The 20736-nt window shown below is 35.2% G+C and overlaps 1 protein-coding gene across 14 annotated transcripts in view; it reads right to left on the reverse strand.

Annotated features, from left to right (window-relative positions):
- Positions 1-20736, reverse strand: part of RYR2 (ryanodine receptor 2) — a 395394-nt gene that overhangs the window by 162260 nt on the left and 212398 nt on the right. For 13 of the 14 annotated variants that reach the window (XM_071806259.1, XM_071806250.1, XM_071806253.1 and 10 more), the window contains 6 exons: positions 19507-19699; positions 17555-17771; positions 16169-16273; positions 11925-12028; positions 7786-7869; positions 2651-2810 (listed from right to left, as the gene is read on the reverse strand). In XM_071806259.1, coding sequence (XP_071662360.1) covers positions 2651-2810; positions 7786-7869; positions 11925-12028; positions 16169-16273; positions 17555-17771; positions 19507-19699 — 863 coding nt within the window. Of the gene's footprint in view, positions 1-2650; positions 2811-3243; positions 3310-7785; positions 7870-11924; positions 12029-16168; positions 16274-17554; positions 17772-19506; positions 19700-20736 lie in introns of those variants that run through there. The other variant, XM_071806258.1, reaches the window with a different exon arrangement.

Here is a 20736-nt window from a genome sequence, read left to right on the forward strand (position 1 = left end):
GTTTGAAAGTATTGGACCCAAAAAACCCCATTTGGATGTTTAAAGCAGATGCACCTAAGATTGCAGAGCCCTAATTAAGTGGCTTTCCAACCCTGAATGTGATCAGCTTCATAGGCACTTAAGCTTTCTCCTTTTAAATTCTCCAGGTCCTTCTTTGCATGCTCATAATTGCCTTTGTCTTGGTAAGGAAGAACAGTTCAATACTGTTCAATCCAGTACCTAAACCCAGTCAAGTCTCTCAGTTTCTTTCAGAGCACAACCTGGTAGTCAAAATCAGAGCCTGACTAACCCCTTCTGCTTAAAACCTTTCCCAAAATCTAACAAGGGGCTACCATTTTATTCTAGAACTTAGCAGGTCTAAGTCTTAATGGTAACCTCTTTATAGAACAACTTCTCCTTGGTCACCAAAATGGATTTAGATACCTAATTCGTATTTGTCCAGTTAGATATCTTGGAGGATATAGGTGTCAATTTTTAAAACACTTGTGCTTATCATTCCCAACCGAGTAACACTGAAAAAGTCTTTGAGATTAACATTTAACTGCCTTTCTTATTTAATACCTCACTAATTCAGAAAACGTAATTCAACTGCAAATTCACTCCAATAAATATGGAAAAACTATTTGTGTTTTTGTGGTTGCTTTGTTTGTTGTTTTTTGTTTGCTTTTCCAAAGATATACAGATACACAGGGTAGATTAACTTGTCTTTAGGATCTAAGAAACTTTATTTACTAGATATGAGTTGTGGGTTTAAATTTTCCCGGTGGTAGTCAGAAACATAATTAGCTAAGAGATGTTTTTGATTCCAGAAACTTCTTAATTTCATCTTAACCAACACATTCTGTTGCAAAAGTAAATTTAATTTTGGGATATGTCAGGGTTCTATCAAAGCTGTAGCTATTTCCCAGTTTTCATTCATTTAGAATCTCCCAACTGGCAAGGACCTATATGAAAACTGGCTTCTGGGAGAATAAAAAAATGGAAGGCATGGTGTAAATTATTGAGTTCATTCTTTAATATATGAGAAATATTTCTTTTGAGTATCTAGAGACATACAGATTCTCATTCTAGAAATGAATTGTGCACTGCCTTCACAAACACAGGATTGAAATAGCGGGTTCAAAATGAATGGATCTGCTTCCCAAACCTGACAACAGAGAATCATCACTTCCAACGCTCATGATTAATAATGTATCAGAAATGTTAACAGCATTTCAAAGGGTCACCTTCTGTTTCTAGAAGATGCAGTAGTAGGGCAAAATGTAATCGTGTTGTAAGCAGGGGAGTTGCACCAACACTGAATTTTCTTCTGTCTGTCTAGTAGGGGATGTCACATACATTCCAGTCTGCAGATACAAGAACTGGCTCATTGTTTCCCTTGACCCAAACACAGAACATAGATTTCCTAAATAGTTTACGAACTACCAAAATGAGAGCTTCACAGTAAGATACTATAATGTGCAGTGCTGAAATGCTATGTGGCATATATTTTGTCACATAAATGTACTTTGTCAGTATGTGATGAGGTGAATTTAAGTGCCTAACTTCACAGAATCACAGAATGTTAGGGATTGGAAGGGACCAATCCCCCTGTTGGAGCAGGAACACCTAGATGAGGTTACAAATAAAAAAAAACTTTTTTGTTTATTTTTTAATACAAGAGCTTTGCAAATACAATTAGTTTTGGTCTTGTAGAAAAACAAAATTTGAAAATTTGAAAATTTGAAAAACAAAGCCACTATTTATAGGCAGGAAGGAGTATGTACCTACAAAACAGCTGTTTCTCATTTTTGCAAAAATAATGATATTTTATGCCCAGCACAAAACCATGAAAACTCATTTTATTTTTCCCCAAAGGCTGAATTTTTCCTAAAATTTCACTGTGATATGCTACCACACATTTGTTAACAGAAGTGAAGACCCCTTTTTCTATATAAAATTCATGAACAATCACAAAAATAATAGAAAATATGACTCCTAAGGGAAAATTGATATAGTAGCCAACCTGAAAAATAATAAATTAGGCTCACTGTATTCCAGATTAGATTTTTAAATAACACAAAGACCCTGAGTTTTGCTGTTAACAATCCAACATGCTTAATTTTTACTCCTCTTCCTTATAACATATTATGATGACTACCACACAGCATTCCCATTCACTGGAACAAAATCACTAAAGCACAACTGGAACTTGGGAGACTGAATTAACTGTTCTCAGTTAAACATAGCCTCTGCCAGAAATACAACATATTAGCAAAGTGATTACTAGAAGTTTACACTCTGGTTTTCCTGGATAAACAAAATTATTCAATTCTCAGGACTGCAAACATTTAAATTATTCCCCTACTGAAAGTCAATGTTTACATTTCCTAAAATACTAGAGCATATTAGCTTCCTGCATGCAATTTTCTCACCCTGAGATCTAGACAGCATACAAAAATATACCACCGTTTTTTTATTACTGCTTGTAAAAGATGAGTCTCCTACTGCTAGAAGATTTAGCAGGATTGCTTTAATTGTGTATTTTTGCTTTCTTTGACTGACAGACTTGCATTCATTAGCTGCTTCTTCCTGCTGTTGTATTCCAATTATTCCCTTTTAACTGTGAAATACCTCAATAAATAAGTGCTTTTTTTAAGTTAGCACTTACCTGTTGAATACCGTATGTCCAGCCTTGCCTTATACGGTCCCTTGCCCACACATTGTGGGCATTCTCTGCTAGTTTATCCACCATGGCCTCTTGAGAGGGAGTCAGCTTGATAAAACTCAGATCCATGGGAGCAGGCTTATATCCACTTAACAACTGGTAGCTGTCAAAAAACACAAAACTTGCAGTTATTTCTCAGTAAGGAAAAGTTAATAGAAACCACAGAGGGAAGAAGTGACACGTATGAAATATGTCTACATAAGTAATCTGTCTTTCAACATAGAGAATAATAATGCACTGACATTAGATTTTTTTTTTTTTCAAGCTAATTGCATCTTGATGGGATGAAGTAGCTGGTAATGAAAGCTACCCAAAATGGTCTGAACTAAAAATGTTTTTCAAGTATTTTAGTACTTTCATATAAAGTAGTAGATTAAGATGCTGCTTATCTAAATACTTACATGAACATTATTATTGTTACCTCTGAGCACTTAACAATATTTATTAAATTCTATCTGCCTCCTACTGAAGCAAGAAAATATTTCACTCCTATTATATATAGGGATGTGAGAGACAGAGCAAGTCAAATAGCTTACTCAAGTTCACATGTGAAGTCCATCCAGTCAAAGTTTGTCTTTACACTACTTCATACTTGAACTATCCTTCAAGTGAAAGGAGCAAATGTTTAAAATTTAAGCATAACTTCAGAACAGAGAGACAACTTCCTCACTAATTTTAGCGCTCCCAAGCATTAAGTGTTGTTTAATTTATGAAGTTGTTCCCATCAAACCAATTATGGTCCTCTCCTACTTCACTTATGATCAAACCCTCTTTAATAAAGGACTTAATGCATATAGTGACGTACGCAACAGATCAGGACTTACAATGAACACCTAACACTATGAAGCATGGCTGTGGTGGTGGATGTTGCCTCCCTTATCTCAGGTGATGAGGGAATGCAGGGGAAGGGGAGCAGGAAGAGCAAAGCAGGGCCAGACTGACAGGGGCTGTAGTGGGTGTTCATGCCCAGGTGCTGGTGAGGCGAGCAGCAGGGTGGCTTCTTTGAGGACACGCCGGGGATGCCCCATACCAAGCACAGTCCAAAAGGGACCTGCTCCCAGCCAAAGCAGAGATCCTCAGACACAATGGTGGCACCTCTGGGAAAACATTTTTAAGGAAGGGCAAAATGCCACACAGGCAGAGAGGAGGGAGGGGAAAAGTATGGAAAAGCAGCTTGCAGAAACCAAGGTTAGAGGAGGGAATGCACGGAGGGGAAGAAGTGCTCCAGGTGCCAGAGCTGGTGCTTCCCTGAGGTCCCAGGAGAGACCAGGTGGGAGCTGGTGGATGCGCCCTGAATATCCCTGAGCACTTCTCCTCCAGAATACTGACAAAACAAGGCGCTATTTTGGTCATAACAAAATAACAAAATAAACAACAACATTGTGTGACTGAAATTATATGTGCTGGCATGTTTAAAGAATGGCTAGTTTAAATAATTATGTAATTATTTTCTAAACAACTTGGTTGTTTTCTTGTATTTTCTTTATTTGGACTAACACAGAAAAAGACAAAAAAAGAAACAGTATTCATCCCCATTTATATTCTAAAATATTCAAATACTTTACAGATTTTAATTAATTCTCTTCTGTGATAACTATTCTAAAACCCATTTAAACAAATTATTGGTTGAAAACAATAATTGAAAACAAGCAAGTACTTAAGGAGGATTATCATGTCTAACATGAGGTTGGACCGTCCTTTGAAATTACCACATCAAAAAATAAGTTTAATTATGAAAACAGCAATTCAAGATTGTCAATCCAAAATCAACCATTCCTACAGTTACCAATCAGCAAAATTCTTTTTCAAAATTCAACAAGCAGTTGGCAGTTGTGCTGCTGTCTCCCATACACGAGCTAGCTGCCCTCACAGTGACATCTGCTTAGGTAGCTGTGAAGTCACTTCAGCAAGATGAATAAAACTAGTCCATAATGGAAATAGTGAATCATACAGAATTAACACGTTGATCAGGCTGTCAGTTACTGTGTTCTTTCTGCCACAGTTCCCTGCACAAGTGTTACGCTGTGCATGTAAAAGCTCCAAAAGCCACAGCTTTTGTGATATCAGAGCAGGGTCAAAGAACCAGGGGTCTCAAAGGATGCTCATGATTTTATCACAGAGGATGCACATACCTTATTTCAGGATGCAAATGAGAACTCATCAAGGATAAGTTTCAATGGATACTGAGCAAAATAACAAAACATGCTGCATGTACACATTCATGTTGGAGAATTGTCTTTAGCTGCAGAGAGATGTTGCTACTTGAAACAGCTCCTGCCCGGTCTTCTACTCATTAGTATCTTACTTGTTTTACCTTACTCAGGATCTCTGTGGGCCTTATATTAACATTTTTCTTTTTAAGAGGTAGATAAAGCAATGCAGAATCATTTTCAAGCTGGAAATTTAACTGCTTCAACAGCACATTATAACTTCCATATTGATCTGCCACTGATTTATAACAAGTGTTATAGAATTTCAATTTGTGCCACCACCTAAAATTACAGGAAGAGTGGTAGATATGTTTTCAAGTGATACTAGTCCATATTCTGCTCTCTTGACTAAAGGTTTTCAGCAGTCTACATGAGTTGTTTTACAGGAAAAAATTAAATGTAGCAAAAACGTTTAAAAAATTATTTTCATTCTGATAATTCCCATTTCATTTAGACTTTTAAAGCCACAGAAGCACTATATATTTAGAATTTATTAAAATACTTTGAATATATTGAAGTTTATTTGAATATACTTTGAATATATTTCGAAGTTAATTGAAGAATGCTTTATTCAAAAACCTAAAGTTACACCAGGAAAAAAGTTTCTAATAGAAACAGAACTTCCATCAGCAAAAGTTGTTTTTGCAGTACACTTTATGTAGTTGTTCAAAAAGGTCCCAAAAAGCTCTTTTGTGGAGTGATGCTGTATTAGAAAACGCAAACTGCTAGCATAAAACATTCTTTTCCCCAACTTGTTCTAAGTGTGGCTGTGATGCCAAAATTCTATAGGACCGACACAAATATAAACTTATTCTAATCATTTTACAATCTTTATCATTACAACAGGATGGCAGAAAAGAAAAATAAAGCAAAGGGTTAAGAAGACAGATGAATATACAAAGTTGAAAGATTTCTTTAGAAATTAGAGCTGATGAGTTAATTATATTCAAGTGATGTCTGTTGCTTTTCTTTTTCATAATAGCATAAAGTTTTTATGCCAGGTGGGTATAGGAACTTAATAAATTATCATGCAAAAATTGACAAAGTGTTGGGATTATGCATTTGCATCATCTACAGGAACAGAAATAACCAGGACGTGACATCTCTTCTACTATCAAAAAAATTACCTTTTCACATACTACCTCCTGTAACTTTTTGTTATGTTTAAGTCTAGTCCAACTGTGAAACAGTGATCCTTCTTCTCTTCAAGAAGGTATTCCCAAAAAATTGTGATCCAGCCTTACAGCTGCACAACTGTATCTAGATAACAAATTTTTGTTCCATTTTTGCTCAAGAAATATCTGATGCTATTGAGAATGTAGGCAGAAAATTTTTCCTTCCTTTTTACTCATATTTTCTATCCATCGTATGTGAGGTATCAAAATTCTGACTTGGTATGTATTGCAGGACCTTAAGTTTCTAGTCATGACTGTTAACAACACTAAAAAGACTCGGTATTATCACTCTTCTTAAATCAGGAAGTATAATTTCTTCAGACTTGAGATTTAGCTGAAGTTTTTCAAAAGCATAAAATCTAATCCACTCGAACAATCTTGCAAATGTATATACATTTCTGCCCAGGAAATTCAGAACAAAAATACAGAAGGCCCTAGATACCTCTTCCTTTTAGTCTTATATGCTGTTGTTTTGGGAAACCATAACTGAAAAACAGTTTTGGGGAATTTAACTTAATGCCTTGCTTTTATTCTCATTCATTCTTGTGAAGTGACCACATCAAGGATTCTGAAACTGTGATGTCAATGATCTGTAAATAAGTATCATGTGGCATAGGTTCTTACAGCTACCTTGTAGTAAAATATTACCCAGAAGCCTGAAGGAACCTTGCCAGAATGGGGTATGTGCTTTTGGCTCACAGAAAGAAAAAGGCAGGCATACTTCAGTTAAACATGGGCATGGAGTTATTATATTGGCCTTAGGGATGCACGGTATGCAATATGAAGGTATGGGTCAGTGAAAGGCCACTGTGAATAATGAGATATGCAATAGCAGAGAAACATCTGTTTCTGCAGAAAGCACAACCCTGCAAAGAGCTAGGAGTTGCTGCTAGTGGAACTAGCACTTACCATTGCTCTTAGTCATAACCAAGGAAACTAAATTACTAATTTAAATTTGAGAACAGAAAACACAGTAGTTCTCTCATACTGAAACTGTGACCTTTACCTTTCTGGTTTTAGGCACATTACAATTCTTCTTTGTCCCACTGAATTTTATACCATTCTAGACAAACTTATAAACCACAGACTCAAATATATATATGTTGGGCTGTAGGGCTGTCATATACTTATCACGAAGTACAGCTCATTTACTTTCTATTTTAAGTTCCCAAATTCTTCATTCCCAAACTGACGGGCACACTGGTGCTAAGGAAGAAGCCAGGGCACCTTGGTTGGGTCATGAGAACTGGTTTCAGAGCTGTGGTAGTGGAGGTCACTATCCCATACCGGCCGGAGGCCTGCTCTACCAATCCTGTTGCCTATCAGTCACTCAGGAAAAGGTCAGGTGGCTATACAAGTTCTCTCCGCTTCAAGTCACTAGATGACCATTCTAGGACTCTCAAAAGGGTTAACTTTAACTGTTTGCAGCACAGTAAAATATATTGACAAGTTTGCTATAAAATTTCTTTACCAAGTTTCTGCAGCTCTAGATACAAAAGAACTATACAACAATGAATGCCAGACAGTTCAATGAATCATGGAAAACCTAAACTTTGGCTACACATCAGATTGTAAATATCTAAAAGAAAAGGTATGGATGAAGGTGTGTGTAACTTTCTGATAATTCATATGCATACAGTTTCCTTAACTCATACTGCCTAACAAAAAAAAATGCATTTGAATTTCAACTTACTTCTTTGGCAGTTTCATTTTTTTCACTTTTTCTTCAGCATGTTCATCAGCAATGCCAACATGGCAGCCTAACGCCAGCAATGTTCTAGGACACAGAAATCAGAGATAAATTACTGCCAGTGCTTCTATATTCAGAGTTCCTGCTGGGTACATAAATAGCACTATACAACAAATGAGACTTATGAGAATCACAACAATAAACAAGGAAAGATCAACATCAGCCTTTTTGTGTATGTAATAACCTTTATGATAGTGTTAAGAAAATGTCACAAGATGTTCCCAAAAATTTTAGTAAAAATCTGAGTGGACTACTTAAAAATGGAACTACCATGTAGTCTGTTTCATCTGTATGTGGCATCAGTTGAAAAATTCCGTGCCCTCAAAATACATATTTCTGCTTCATATACTTATCCATACTACTTATATACTCATTCATACTGCTTTATATAAAAATCTTTTTTAAGCTATTTACTTCAATGGTGATGAAAGAAAAAAGGCAGGAAATGTCGCTTGTTATACTTAGCATGTGTCTTCTTTGCAAAGACAGGCAGCTATTCAGAGATTTTAATTGGATCTGGATTTTGTTAGGACACGCTGCTGAAGAAAGAACTGACAACAGAATACATGATAAGCATTAGGCCATTAACTGCCATCCTAATGCTCAAAATGGATGTTGCACATTAAACCACCTCAGAGAAAAGGACTCAAGCTTGACGGGGTGTGCCGTGTACCACAGGGCTTCTGCTACAGAGCCACTGACCTCAGCAGCCCATTCTAGACTGACTCTGTAAGATGATGCTCATTTCAGAAAACAAACTCTACATAGCCTTACAACAGGGTCGACAATATTAATCAGGCTTCTGATCACTTCAGACCTCCTCCTTTCCTTACAGTCACACTATCCAGCAGTATAAATCTTGGGTCTCATTCATCTCCAGGATTTGATCTGTAACTTATAAATTATTTCTTCCTGTACTTACATTCAATACTGGGTTAGCAAGTTTTAGTTTCTTTCGCCTAGATGCATATACTAAAATATTTACATTGAAATGAAAATAAATCCTGGTAAAAAGTCAGACACCACTTTGGAGTCAGATCAGAAGCTTTTCAAAATATAAGGATGACACCCGTATCTTTGATTGAAACTGATTATGCAGAAGAAATCACAAGTGTAAACCTGGGACTCCATTCCCAATTTTCCCAAAGTGGAAGAAAGCTGGAAAACAAGGTTTTAATTTGTTCTTGTCTCAAGTCAAAACAATGTTTTCTTGTCTTGCTTTAACTATATTTATTGTTCTTGAACTGACTGGAGAGGAAAAAAAGAGCATAAGTATTGCTCTAGCAGTCATTCTCTTGGCAGATGAATCATATGTTTCAAGGAGATTCTTACAGTATATTTTTAGTGCTAGCTACATGAAGTAAATCCTACTGTTATGGTCTGTGAACGCTGATTTAATGTTAGACGGTAAAATCGGATATCAGGAAATCAATATGCAGTGGTCACCTCCTGCAAAATACACTATCTGCTAAAAATAGTCTACGCAGATAGATTTCAAATGGCATAAATTGTACCTGATTCCTGTGCAGCTTTCACCAGCATAAGAGAACATATCTAACAGTGGAAAGCAGTACAAATGAGCTAACTCCTAGCAGTTCTAATTTTCTTGTAATATCAGACAGGAATTTAAACCCTACCTCACTTCCAGCCAGACACAGCAAATTCAAATCAGAGAGCTACTACAGGATAAAAAGGGATACCATGCTGGTAGAACCTGAAAGACCCCTAAAGCATTTCAAAGCTAAACAAGAAAAATAGAAGTGGCTGAATGCAGCCCTCAACGTAGTATCAATACATGTAATTATCACACACAACTGATTACATAGGCAGAAATAGGGAAGTCAGTCACAAAATAATAAGCATCGAAAAACCCCACCAATATCAAAATACAAAATAAGAAAGGGCAGAAACACTATGACCAGGCATATTTTAATCATTCCTGAACCTTGACATTTCAGATAGTATATCATTTTCATAGTTCATAGAAGTATTCAGTCATACTGAAAAATATACAGAGACCCCAATATATTGAAAAGAAATCTTGTGGCAGATAACATGACTCAGGACTTCCTTGTTTTCTGCATCTCTCATCTAGTAGAGCTGGCAGCAAAACTGGCAACAAATCAAAATCAGTAGGGAATTTGATGCAAATTGTACATAGAGCTGACTAGAGAAAGTTTTAAAAGAAGATTTTCCCTTTTCCCCCCATTGAGGCTTACTGCTAGTAGACTAGAAACATCTAGTAAAGAACTAGTCAAAGTAGCTTAAAATTCCAGTCATTACAGTATGGATCATCTAAAATGGATTAGTACACTAATTTTTTCACCTTCATGAGCTTCCAGAAATGAACTGAGCAAGGCACCCATATTCTAGTCCCAGAACAATAGATATCTATGTTATAAATGCAACAAGGTACAAACAAATTAGAACTGCATACTTCAGAAAACAAGCACTAATACAGGAATGAAATTAAGACTGAGCTCAGTAAGCATACACATTTTGAAATCCATAGGAAGACTGAAAGCTTTATCTTTTAGATGCTGTGTATTTAATGAAGAGGTGCTCTCTGGAGTAAGTAATAAAATTACTAAAATAAAAGTAATCCATAATTTATGTTTTTGTTTGTTTTGTCAGGGTTAGATTTAGAAAACCATTTGGTCCTGAAGCAGTAATTATGCAAAGACTAATAAAATTTGTTTAATATTTCATGAAACATTAGAAGTGTGCATTTAATTCTGAGACTATGATTTTTATGATGTCTGAGTGATATTATATACATCATTCTAGCAAAAGATTCAACTGTAGGGAAAGTTAATGATATCTTTTGTAGTTTCATAAAAAAAGGAAGAAGTTATTCTGAATTCTTAGCACATTGGTGGATTGACATGGGTCTCAAAATCTTTCATTGGAGTTGTAATATCTAGCTGGAGAGAAGTATGAACTTATTTTCTTGCCTCCAATAGAGTTCCATTTATCTCTTAATCATGCCAGAATACCCCTCTAGAAACTGTTTAACACTCAGGCTCATAAATAATTTTTCACTGAGTAATTTACTCACTGTGGGAATGATGGATCAATAAAAAGTGCAGAGAAGCTGACCAGAGAAGGACACTACAAGAAATTCTAGGAGTGTTCTACCTAGCTCATGAAGTCCTTATGAGTGTAAACACTGTTGCACAGTTTACACGGCGATTTTTTAAACAATAAAATACAAATATTCCCAGAAACATGCAGATAGTCACAGGAAAAAGCAATTTTATTTTAACAAGAAAAGAAAAATTAATATATTTCAATGGATTTCAAATAGGAATGACTGGAGAACTATGTATACCACTGGGCATTTATCAGTCTGAAGAATATTTTAATGTGTTGGCTACATGCAATGCTACATATGGAAGAACTTACACTAGCACATTTTCAATGCAATTGCATTAAAGAAAGAACTCACACCCACTTGGTTGACAAAGCTGAGATAAGCAATTGTATCCTTGTGAACAAGATATCTAGATTATTGAAGAAACCCATTAACATTAAATTTTCCAGCTTTCCAGCTGGAGACCTTCCACGACATTCACACGTCTAACCACAAAAGGAGGAAATGCCTACTATTGTTTTGTGGCAACATGCACAGATGATACAGAAACAGTAGCAAGGAAGGGGTCCTGAAGCGAGCTCATCATCAGACACATCAAAAAAATACCTATTGATTGTCAAAGTGTGTTTTAGCAATAAAGAAAATGGAAAGCAATTAAACTAAATTGAATTAAACCAAATAAGAAGAAAAGAGCCCTTTTTCAAAGCTTGGATCTATTTCTTTCCTCCAAATTAGATGGAAACTACCTGAGTTGCTATTACATGATCAGCATTACCAAAATAAATCTAAAATTCAAAAGATATGGAAGACTATCAAAGTAATTTTCAATGCCAAATGCATCATTCATTAATTTATCTCACTCCCTCATTTTCATATTCTTACCCTCACCTGCACATCAAATCGTAATTTACATGTCAAATTACTATTCTGGAAACTGCAAATCCTCAGGAAACTCTCACTATGAGGTTCAAAAGTTCTAGCAACTTACTTCAGTGTTTCAAGTGACATTTGCAAGTTATAATTTCTTTCCTGCTCTGGCAATTTTGAGAACTCCACTAAGCATGGGTGTTGTCTTTTGTTGTCATCTCGAACCTGAAATGACAGAAAAGAAATAAGTTTAGTGTGTCTTAAAAACTAGAAGAAATTTAAAAACAGTCCAAAACACAAAGTACTTAAAGCTGATCCTGTCAGACTTACTCAAACTAAACAACACTTCAAAAGAGAAGTATTTGGTATTCTCAGAGCAAGATCATTCTGTTCAAGTAACGCAGAATTTGAATTTGAAAATACACTGCAGATCTCAAGAAGAATAAATGCTAATTTGTACATTTCATTATACAGCTGTTCACAACCAATATGCAAAGTTCAAGAATAGTGCAATCTATGTTATGTTTTGACATACAGCCATAAAATAATAACTCATCTTCAGCACCATGATTGAAAAATTATGCATCCAGTTTGTACAAATATGTTGATAGGAACAGTACTAAAGTCCTTACCCTACGACAGTAACAATATAAAGGATAAACCTACACTATCTCTTAATTCAGAAACTGTTTGTTTCTTAGTTATGTCTAGTAGTATAAAAAAAAAAATGCAAATTATTAGAACATTAATTTACCGTTATTGTAGTGACAGCAGAGTCATGAAAACTATAATTTACAAAATCCCACATTTTATAAACTGAATAATTTGACCCAAACGATGTTTAACCTGCACTACTTCTATACAGTTTTAGGCTAATACTGACCATAACTAGGAAGGGCAACCTGAGATAACTGAGCATTCTACTGCTCTCAGTTTTGCATCTTTATCATGCTAGAGCTCAGTCAACAAAATCTACAAAGATTATGTCTTGTTAGAAGGCTTGATAAAAAAGCATTAATCTGCAAAAATTGGCTAAAAGATCCCAAAGAAAGTGTTGACATTTGCTCTATCAAGACCACATTATCAATCATACACTAAAACACTTTTCTTTCTATCTTTCATGAATCATAAACTCACCATTTACATGAATATTTAAAGCTGCAAAGTGTAAGTTATTGAAAAATAACATTATTGACCACTTTTAATCAATCAGATAATTCTGCTGGAAAACAGAATGTTAACGGTTGAAGTTAAGAGGCCTAGTTGTTATACTTTTTCCGAATTAATCTTCACTCATTTGATGAATATAGGACAGTTTTTCAATTATTTTAGCTGGAAAAAGACCAAGGCAAGAATTCCCACTGAAGTGGTACCGTTGAACCGGGTATAATCTATTCTCAAGAGTTTGATCTGTTGTTGATATACAGAATCAGATTTGTTCTTTAAAAAGGATACCGAATTCAGTAGCATATAAACTGGCAAGAAATTTCTGACTTTCAGAAAAATAATCTATCACACAAACTGGTTGCTTGCCCTGCATATTACATTAAAAAAAAGAGCTTTTCTTTGGATATTTTAAGGTAAATGTCCTAAAATGAAAATGTTCTAGTAACTTACTTCAGTGTTTCAAGTGACATTTGCAAGTTATAATCATGGCAATAAATCTATATGCAGCATCTAAGATTACACTTAAATCAAATCATAATATTGGTACATAAACATTTTGTGTTAGAGAAGTGGAAGGAAAAAAGTCATCTGCAAACCATAACCTATTTATAAATTTTCTCTAGTTCCAAATTCTGAGTGTTAATTATACATGAGTACCCACAGAGTGAATATGAACACAGATCACCAATAGCTGAAATTTATTCTTTATTTATCATCCTCTATTTTTGCCAATTCTGTATTTCTCTATAACAATAACTAAACTATGAATAAACTAGATTGAGTAGTAGTGTAATCTCATGGAAAAAAAACTCACCATTCCCTATATTTCTGAGTAACATATTTTTACATGTTGATCTCAAAACATAATAATTATTAAATTGAACAGCCATCATTTGTTTATGTTTTGGATTGAAAAATATTTACAATCTCCAGGGAATATTTATCTTTTTAAATGGGATTAATGTTCTTTAGACAGGCAATACAAGCAATTCAACTATCAAGTTACTTGGCCAAAATCATTAGCAACTAAAACGAGAAGGTTCTTTTAGTAGACACTGAAAATGTTTATTTGCAGACTTCTTTCCAAGACCTGTGGTAATCTGTGTTAATAAAGCATAGTCTGCAAGAGGACTACCCTAGATCTGTGTTGAGTTAATTTAAATCTGGGGCCTCAGGTGTTTTCCTCAGAATTCCATCGTTAATCAAATTTCACTGGTGACACTCTTTTTACTTTACAGCTATAATGTATACTACTTCTATCATATATTCAACATATTTTGTAGGTTGCCTTCCCATCCCCCCCCTTTTTTTTTCTGACCACAGAAAACTCTACTGCTTTGCAAATACCGTATGTAAATGGCAGAACTTGTGACACCTATCAATTCTTAATTTTTGCGGTTGGTTTTAAATGTACAGTGCAGTTTAATAGAAACAAAGATATGCAGATACATGTGATCATTTAAAGTTGGACATCTAAATACCACTCATATTCAGACTTATAACAAAGCCAGTTAACAAAAGTCCCTATTTTTGCTACGTTAGCTTGTTATTTTACTTTGTTACATGTATAAAATACAGTAGTAATATCACATGCAATACTGAGTATCACTTTGGTGATACTACACACAGATCTCATGGAACAGGCATGTAGGAGGGAATATAAATTGCAATCTATAGCAGATTTGTTTAATAATGTGGAGACATTCAAATCTACAACCTCCATATTTTAGCCTCCAAACTTTTCAACTCGGTGAAAAAATACCACTTTTTCAGAAAATGCATTTTACTCTGAATTAAAAAGACCAGTTTTATTATAGCTAAGATTAGAGTACTGTTATGTGTTAATCTAAACCAGTTAGTTTCTGATTCATGCCTGCCCTCAGTATTCAGTAACTGCATTGCATCACTTCAGATAACTAGAACTGGCAACAGTGGCTTAAACTGATTAAATCATCTGTGAGAAAACAATTTGATAAAGCAGTCAGTCTCTAGAAGATCATCAGTGTTGTCACATTTCCAAAGTGAGCACATCCAATCACAGAACACTAAAGCTAGAGAGAGAAAGTTTAATAACTTAAAAGATTTAGCACCTGGTTTCATTCTGAATACGACTATAACATTAATCACTGCTTAATTTGATACTATATACTGTTCAAATTAAAAGTGTTCAACTGTACAATTACATTCTGCATGGTAAGTCATGATACACTAAAAGTTCCTGGAGATTGCTTCACAGCTGTTAAGATTCTGCCACAATTAAAATGTTTCAACACATTTATTTAACTGGGGTTTTTGTTTCATTTGGTGGGGATAGCAACAATAAAATAATCTAGATGTCTTCTCTGTTAATCAAATCCTTTGGTACTGCCATATGCTCCAACAAATATAATACAGATGCCCAGTTACATCAAATCTGTAATCTGAGTTTCTCAGAAGACCAAAACCCTTATATTAATGAAAACAGAAAATATATATTTTTCTATATGTGCATACATGTTACATTTACACCTAGCATCTACTTTATTTTTTTCATATACTCTTCATATCAACAGTTCTTCATAAACAACCCACTTGGGCTTCAAATAACTAGCCTGTATATTTTTTTATGTTTAAAAAAAAAAAAATCGCAACAAAATAGACTGCATTTTATATCAAAGCCAGAAGCCATGTATTTTTTTCTGTCATACTCCATGAAAAGTAGGAAAGAGATAAGAAAACAGTTATCTGGGGCACCTAATACAGACATGAGCCCAAAGAAATGAAAGAAGGAGCAAAGCAGATTAAATGAAATTACCTATAAGCAATTCTTATTTCTTATGAAAAATAAGTTTGGGACTTCTGAAAGAGTTACGTCAGCCAGTAGATGCAAAGAGAACCAAAAATAACTGCTTTTATTGTCTTACTCTGCCAGGCAACTGGACTTCTTGCTCCAAAAACAACCAGGTGAAAACCCCACTATGTGTTTTCTGCACTGGCCATTAGACTGGCTGAAAATTTCAGCATCAAACAGCTTTAATACCAGAATTTTGGCTCAGAAATACAAAAGTGCTGTCGGTTTCTGCCTGTGTCTGGTGGAAAGGGTGTGAAACGTTACTAATTTTGGAAGGATGGAAAAAATGTGGTCCCAGTAGCACGTTGAAATCAATGTACTGAATAATACTATGTAATTAACAGAAAATTAAGTTGGAAGGTACATACTGGTCCATACTGCCAGCCAAGTTCAATCTTATTCATAACCCAAAGTTCATGGATGTTTTCTGCCAATTTTTCTCTAATCCTTTCCAGGTGGGGAGGCAAAACAATCTAAAGAGATGAGAAAGAGAGAGGCTATTATAAATATAACTTGCTTGACAGTGCCACGCAAACTGTCATAATAGACAAAACGTGTACAAAACAGATCTCTCAACTAAACCTAAATTATCATTCAGTTCTTACTGACTGAAGTGAGTGACAAGTCTTAGATCAACAGAAATACTTTAACCTATGCACTTAAAAGTTTCAGAGTTTGACCAGGAAGGGAAAACAGTTTTAAATCCAACACCTCCAAACAGTACAGAATACATTCCCGGTAGATGGTTAGAAACTACTCAAAGTAATACTAGTTCTCAGCTTAAAACATGTTAAAAATCTCAGCAACCATGGTAATGTTGTGAAAAAGAATAATAATAAAAATTAGATGGCAAGAGAAATCAGGACAGCATGTCACGCTACCTCCAAAATTTGAAATAAAGTCTGCTTTACCTTCAAAACCAGAGACCTCAAATATACAGTGCTGTGAATCATGATAATGTTACCCTTAATTGCTGGTGTCACAGTACAATAATTACATGACATACGCAGAATGCTATAATTAGCACAAAACAGCAAACTAAGAGCTTTGTTCATTTTTATATTGTTTTTTCAGGAGCAAGTTCCTAAATATGGTGAAATCTGAGGATACAGCGTACAAAAACTCACATCACCTCAAACTGTGATCAAGTGTAAGATGAACTCTTGTTATCTGTGATCAGAGATGGAGCTCTTTGGTTTCAAAGAGGTACTACTCATTGCAACTGTGTAAAAAAAAACCAAACCAAAACAAAACAAGCAAACCAAAACAAGGGGAAAAAACCAACCAAACAAACAAAAACAAAAAACACCAACCCAAACAAGAAAACTATAATTTCAAGGCATGCTATTTACTGCCCACAGTAAGTCAAATGCCACTCCAAGTGACCTGCAAGTCCAGCAAAGAATTAGAGTTGAGGTTGGTCTAAAAATCTCATCATAATTCTTCAGTAATTGCAATTAAACAGTAATAAAATGTCCAGTAAAAGAACATGAAGTTCCAATATTCTTATTTCCCACTCTAATATTAAGGGTGAAACATTATTTTAGTGTTTGTGAACTGAAATACATGAAACATCCAGTGAGCACTCTAAGGACTTTACATATAATTTATCAGCTTCTCACAATACAATCTACCAATCGAATCCCCCCCAAAAAAAGGTCTGAGACAACCTGCAAATTCGATCAAGTGTGAAATAACACAGGCCTAGAATATGCATACTTAAAAATGAGAACGCAATCTTTCAGTTTCCGTACCTGGCTGGTATCTACAGGAACCGGAGTGAAAGCTGCTTGAGAGAGAGAGATAGTGGGACCCAGCAGGTCTCTTGTATAGCTGCGATCCTGCTTGTACTCTCGGCTGTGCTCCACTTTCAGCTTCTCTTTCGGCAGAACAGCTTCAAAGCAAGGGGCATATCCAGGTGGAGGAAGGAACTTGAACTCTCCATGGCGACCTCCAAGCAGAAAACGTACCCTGTAATCATCATAGATACTTTAGACAACTGAGACACCTCTGGTGTCAAATCTAATCAGTTTGTAAGCCTAACAACTATTGCATGCTATTTTTAAAAAAGGGAAAGAAAAAAAAAAAGTTGCAGCTACTTTGAACTGTTTACAGTTCAACTTTCTCCAACTAGTGCTGGAGTTCATGAAGCAGGAGGTGCAAAAAACATGGGGAAAAGTAAACAATTATTTCTTTTAACTAATTTCCACTTACATGGAAGTATTCTAAATTATGAGACCAGAAGAGAAGACACAGAGAGAGAGTTTACTTAGCACATCTATGAAGTAAATAGCAGCCTTTCCAGTTTCAGAAGGCAGAGACTATAATCCAGATTAATCAATCAACCACCTTTGTACCCTCTCCATTGAGGAGTCACCCATTCTTTCACATTTGAGAAATGAGCCTGAAAATTCCATAGAATATGATTCATTCTTTTCCCTCACAGAACATTAAATCCTTAGGACACAATGCAAAAAACTTCCTATATTTTCTCCCCTAAAGCTTATACTCGTCATGTTAGTAGAAACCTAAGGAAAAACATGTTTTATTCGTTACAAAATAGTGAATTTGTAATGGTTTTTTCTTACTGAAAAATTCAATGAATGGAGTGATCATGAGGTAGCAATGACATAATACTGAAAAATCTTTCCAGAACGTTGCCACCCAGAAGGAATCAAAAAACACCCAAAACTCTAGCCTTACAACAGAATCATTTTGTCTCTTTTCTATTTACTCAGTGTCTTATAAGATTTTTGTCAATGCTATACCACAACACTCTCCAGAAACACACTCAGCACACCAATAATATCTGTCAAATATTTCTCTGATGACAGAGACAAAGCATGCAGGTTTATAGTCTTGCGTTTCATAGCATGCATGTCTATATTTTTACCACATTCTATCTCCTGTATTATTCAGGGTAAAGTGCAATTTGCATCTGGAATGAGTGGCTGGTATGCCCACTGTGCAACAGCTCTTAGCTTCTGTAGTATCCACCAGAGTCTTTGAATGATTCCTCACAGAAGATTGCTCTGTCTCCAACACAAATCAGCTTTCAGCCTTTATGTTTGCCAGTTCTGGCGGTCCCCTCACTGGAACATCACACAATCTTCTAATATTACAAACTCAAACTATTCAATAATGGAAGCAGAAGTCTGGCTCCTCAAGTGTGACTTGAAATTGTATAGAAAACCACTACAGAAACCAGAATTCAGATCGGCTGAGTTCATATTAACTCACCCTGCTAAAGAGTACAAGCACCATTTCTTAAAGTAAGTGCAGGTAATGCATCTTCAAATAACAGTTACTGCCTCATAACAAGGGAGATAGGACAAATATATTTTTAATATTAAAGACTGATGTTTTTCTTCCCATAGAGGTAAAATGTTGTCCTGGAGCAAATGTGCAAGTGAAGAAGTGATACAGCAGCTGTTTGTAAGGTCTCTCTGCAAACCACCTGAATACACTGGTGCACTGAAAAACAACAGATGCACTAAATCTTCAGAACTCTATTGTAGTTCTCACTATCCAGGAACTGGAACTGTGCCAAAGAAGCAGAAGTCAGAATGGGAAATGAGAGCAAAGACAACCAGGGAAATATTCAGCATATACACATACACTGGGGGAAAAACCAAAAAACAACAACAACAAAAACCTACACACCACAGGGCAGAAAAAAACACAAAATGCTACATGAGATGCTAACTTTATTCCTGCAGAGAAGCTGACAACTGGGAAGAAGAGGCCGTCTATGTTGAAATTCTCAAACATTCCTTGAACTGGTTGACCATTTATCCGGAAAGAGATGCTGGGTGCACTCAGGTCCAAACAGCAGCTAATAACATCATCGGTTCTTAAGAGATGTTGGTTGGGAGAATTTACTGTTCGTGCTACACAACCTATACAAGTAAAAGAGACACATTTAGCAAAACTTCTGAAAAACATACAGCAGCCTAAAAAAACAGAATGAAAACATAGCGATAGCACACAAACAGGTTAATACTCAAATATCTAAACTGTAACAACCAAGACCCAATTTTAAGCTTGCAATATAGTGAACAGAAGCATATAATTGTATATACAAAGCTATTTTAATCACAAATAATACAATTAAATTACATTTAATGTAAGTGAAAAATAATTACTGATACCCATATAAACAGTCAAAGTCAAGAAAACAATTTTCATTCCTCACAGTAGAAGTGCAAATTGAAAAAAAAAACACGGTAATATGAAAGCTAGTATACTAAAGAATGTTTCGTTATTCAAGATAAGGACAAGTATTGTACTTTAAAGTACTTATTTAGGAAAAGTAAAGTACTTCGTATTATTAAACGTCACATCACGGTATCCTCAAAAACTTGTGTAAAATGATACTACTCATTTTCATAATCAAAGCACAAACAAGCTTTTTCTGGCATAGACAAAGACAACAGCAATTTTGAGGCATACATATTCCATAAATATACGTATTTTTCTTTAAAAGGCATTATATGAGTTCTAAAGGATCATTCCCTCTTTCATCAAATTACATTTACACAAGTACACCTGCTTCCTAAGAGAAATAACCTATAGAATACAGAAATAGAGAGTCACTGTTTCTGAAATTGACTGCTATCTGCAACAGAAAACTTATGGAAAACCATTAAAGTTGTATGAAAATATCACTAGATATGTTTACCAGAAATAACATACGCAATGTCTGCAAGAGATAAACAATAATATGTATTAAGAACAGAGTACTAACTTGTTAACTGTGCTGTCCCACTTCTGTAAATACGAAGGATTTAACAAAAAGCACTATCTTCCCAAGAAGATGAAGATAGCATATGTTTTTAACAGCAGCAAAAATAATATAAGAAAAATCCCGATAATTCTTCTGCAGATAAATTTTCATACACATGCCACCAACCCTACTCCGAGGAAAAATAAAAAC

This window comes from Patagioenas fasciata, chromosome 3 (genome assembly GCF_037038585.1).
Source record: "Patagioenas fasciata isolate bPatFas1 chromosome 3, bPatFas1.hap1, whole genome shotgun sequence".
In the NCBI taxonomy this organism is placed as follows: Eukaryota; Metazoa; Chordata; class Aves; order Columbiformes; family Columbidae; genus Patagioenas; species Patagioenas fasciata.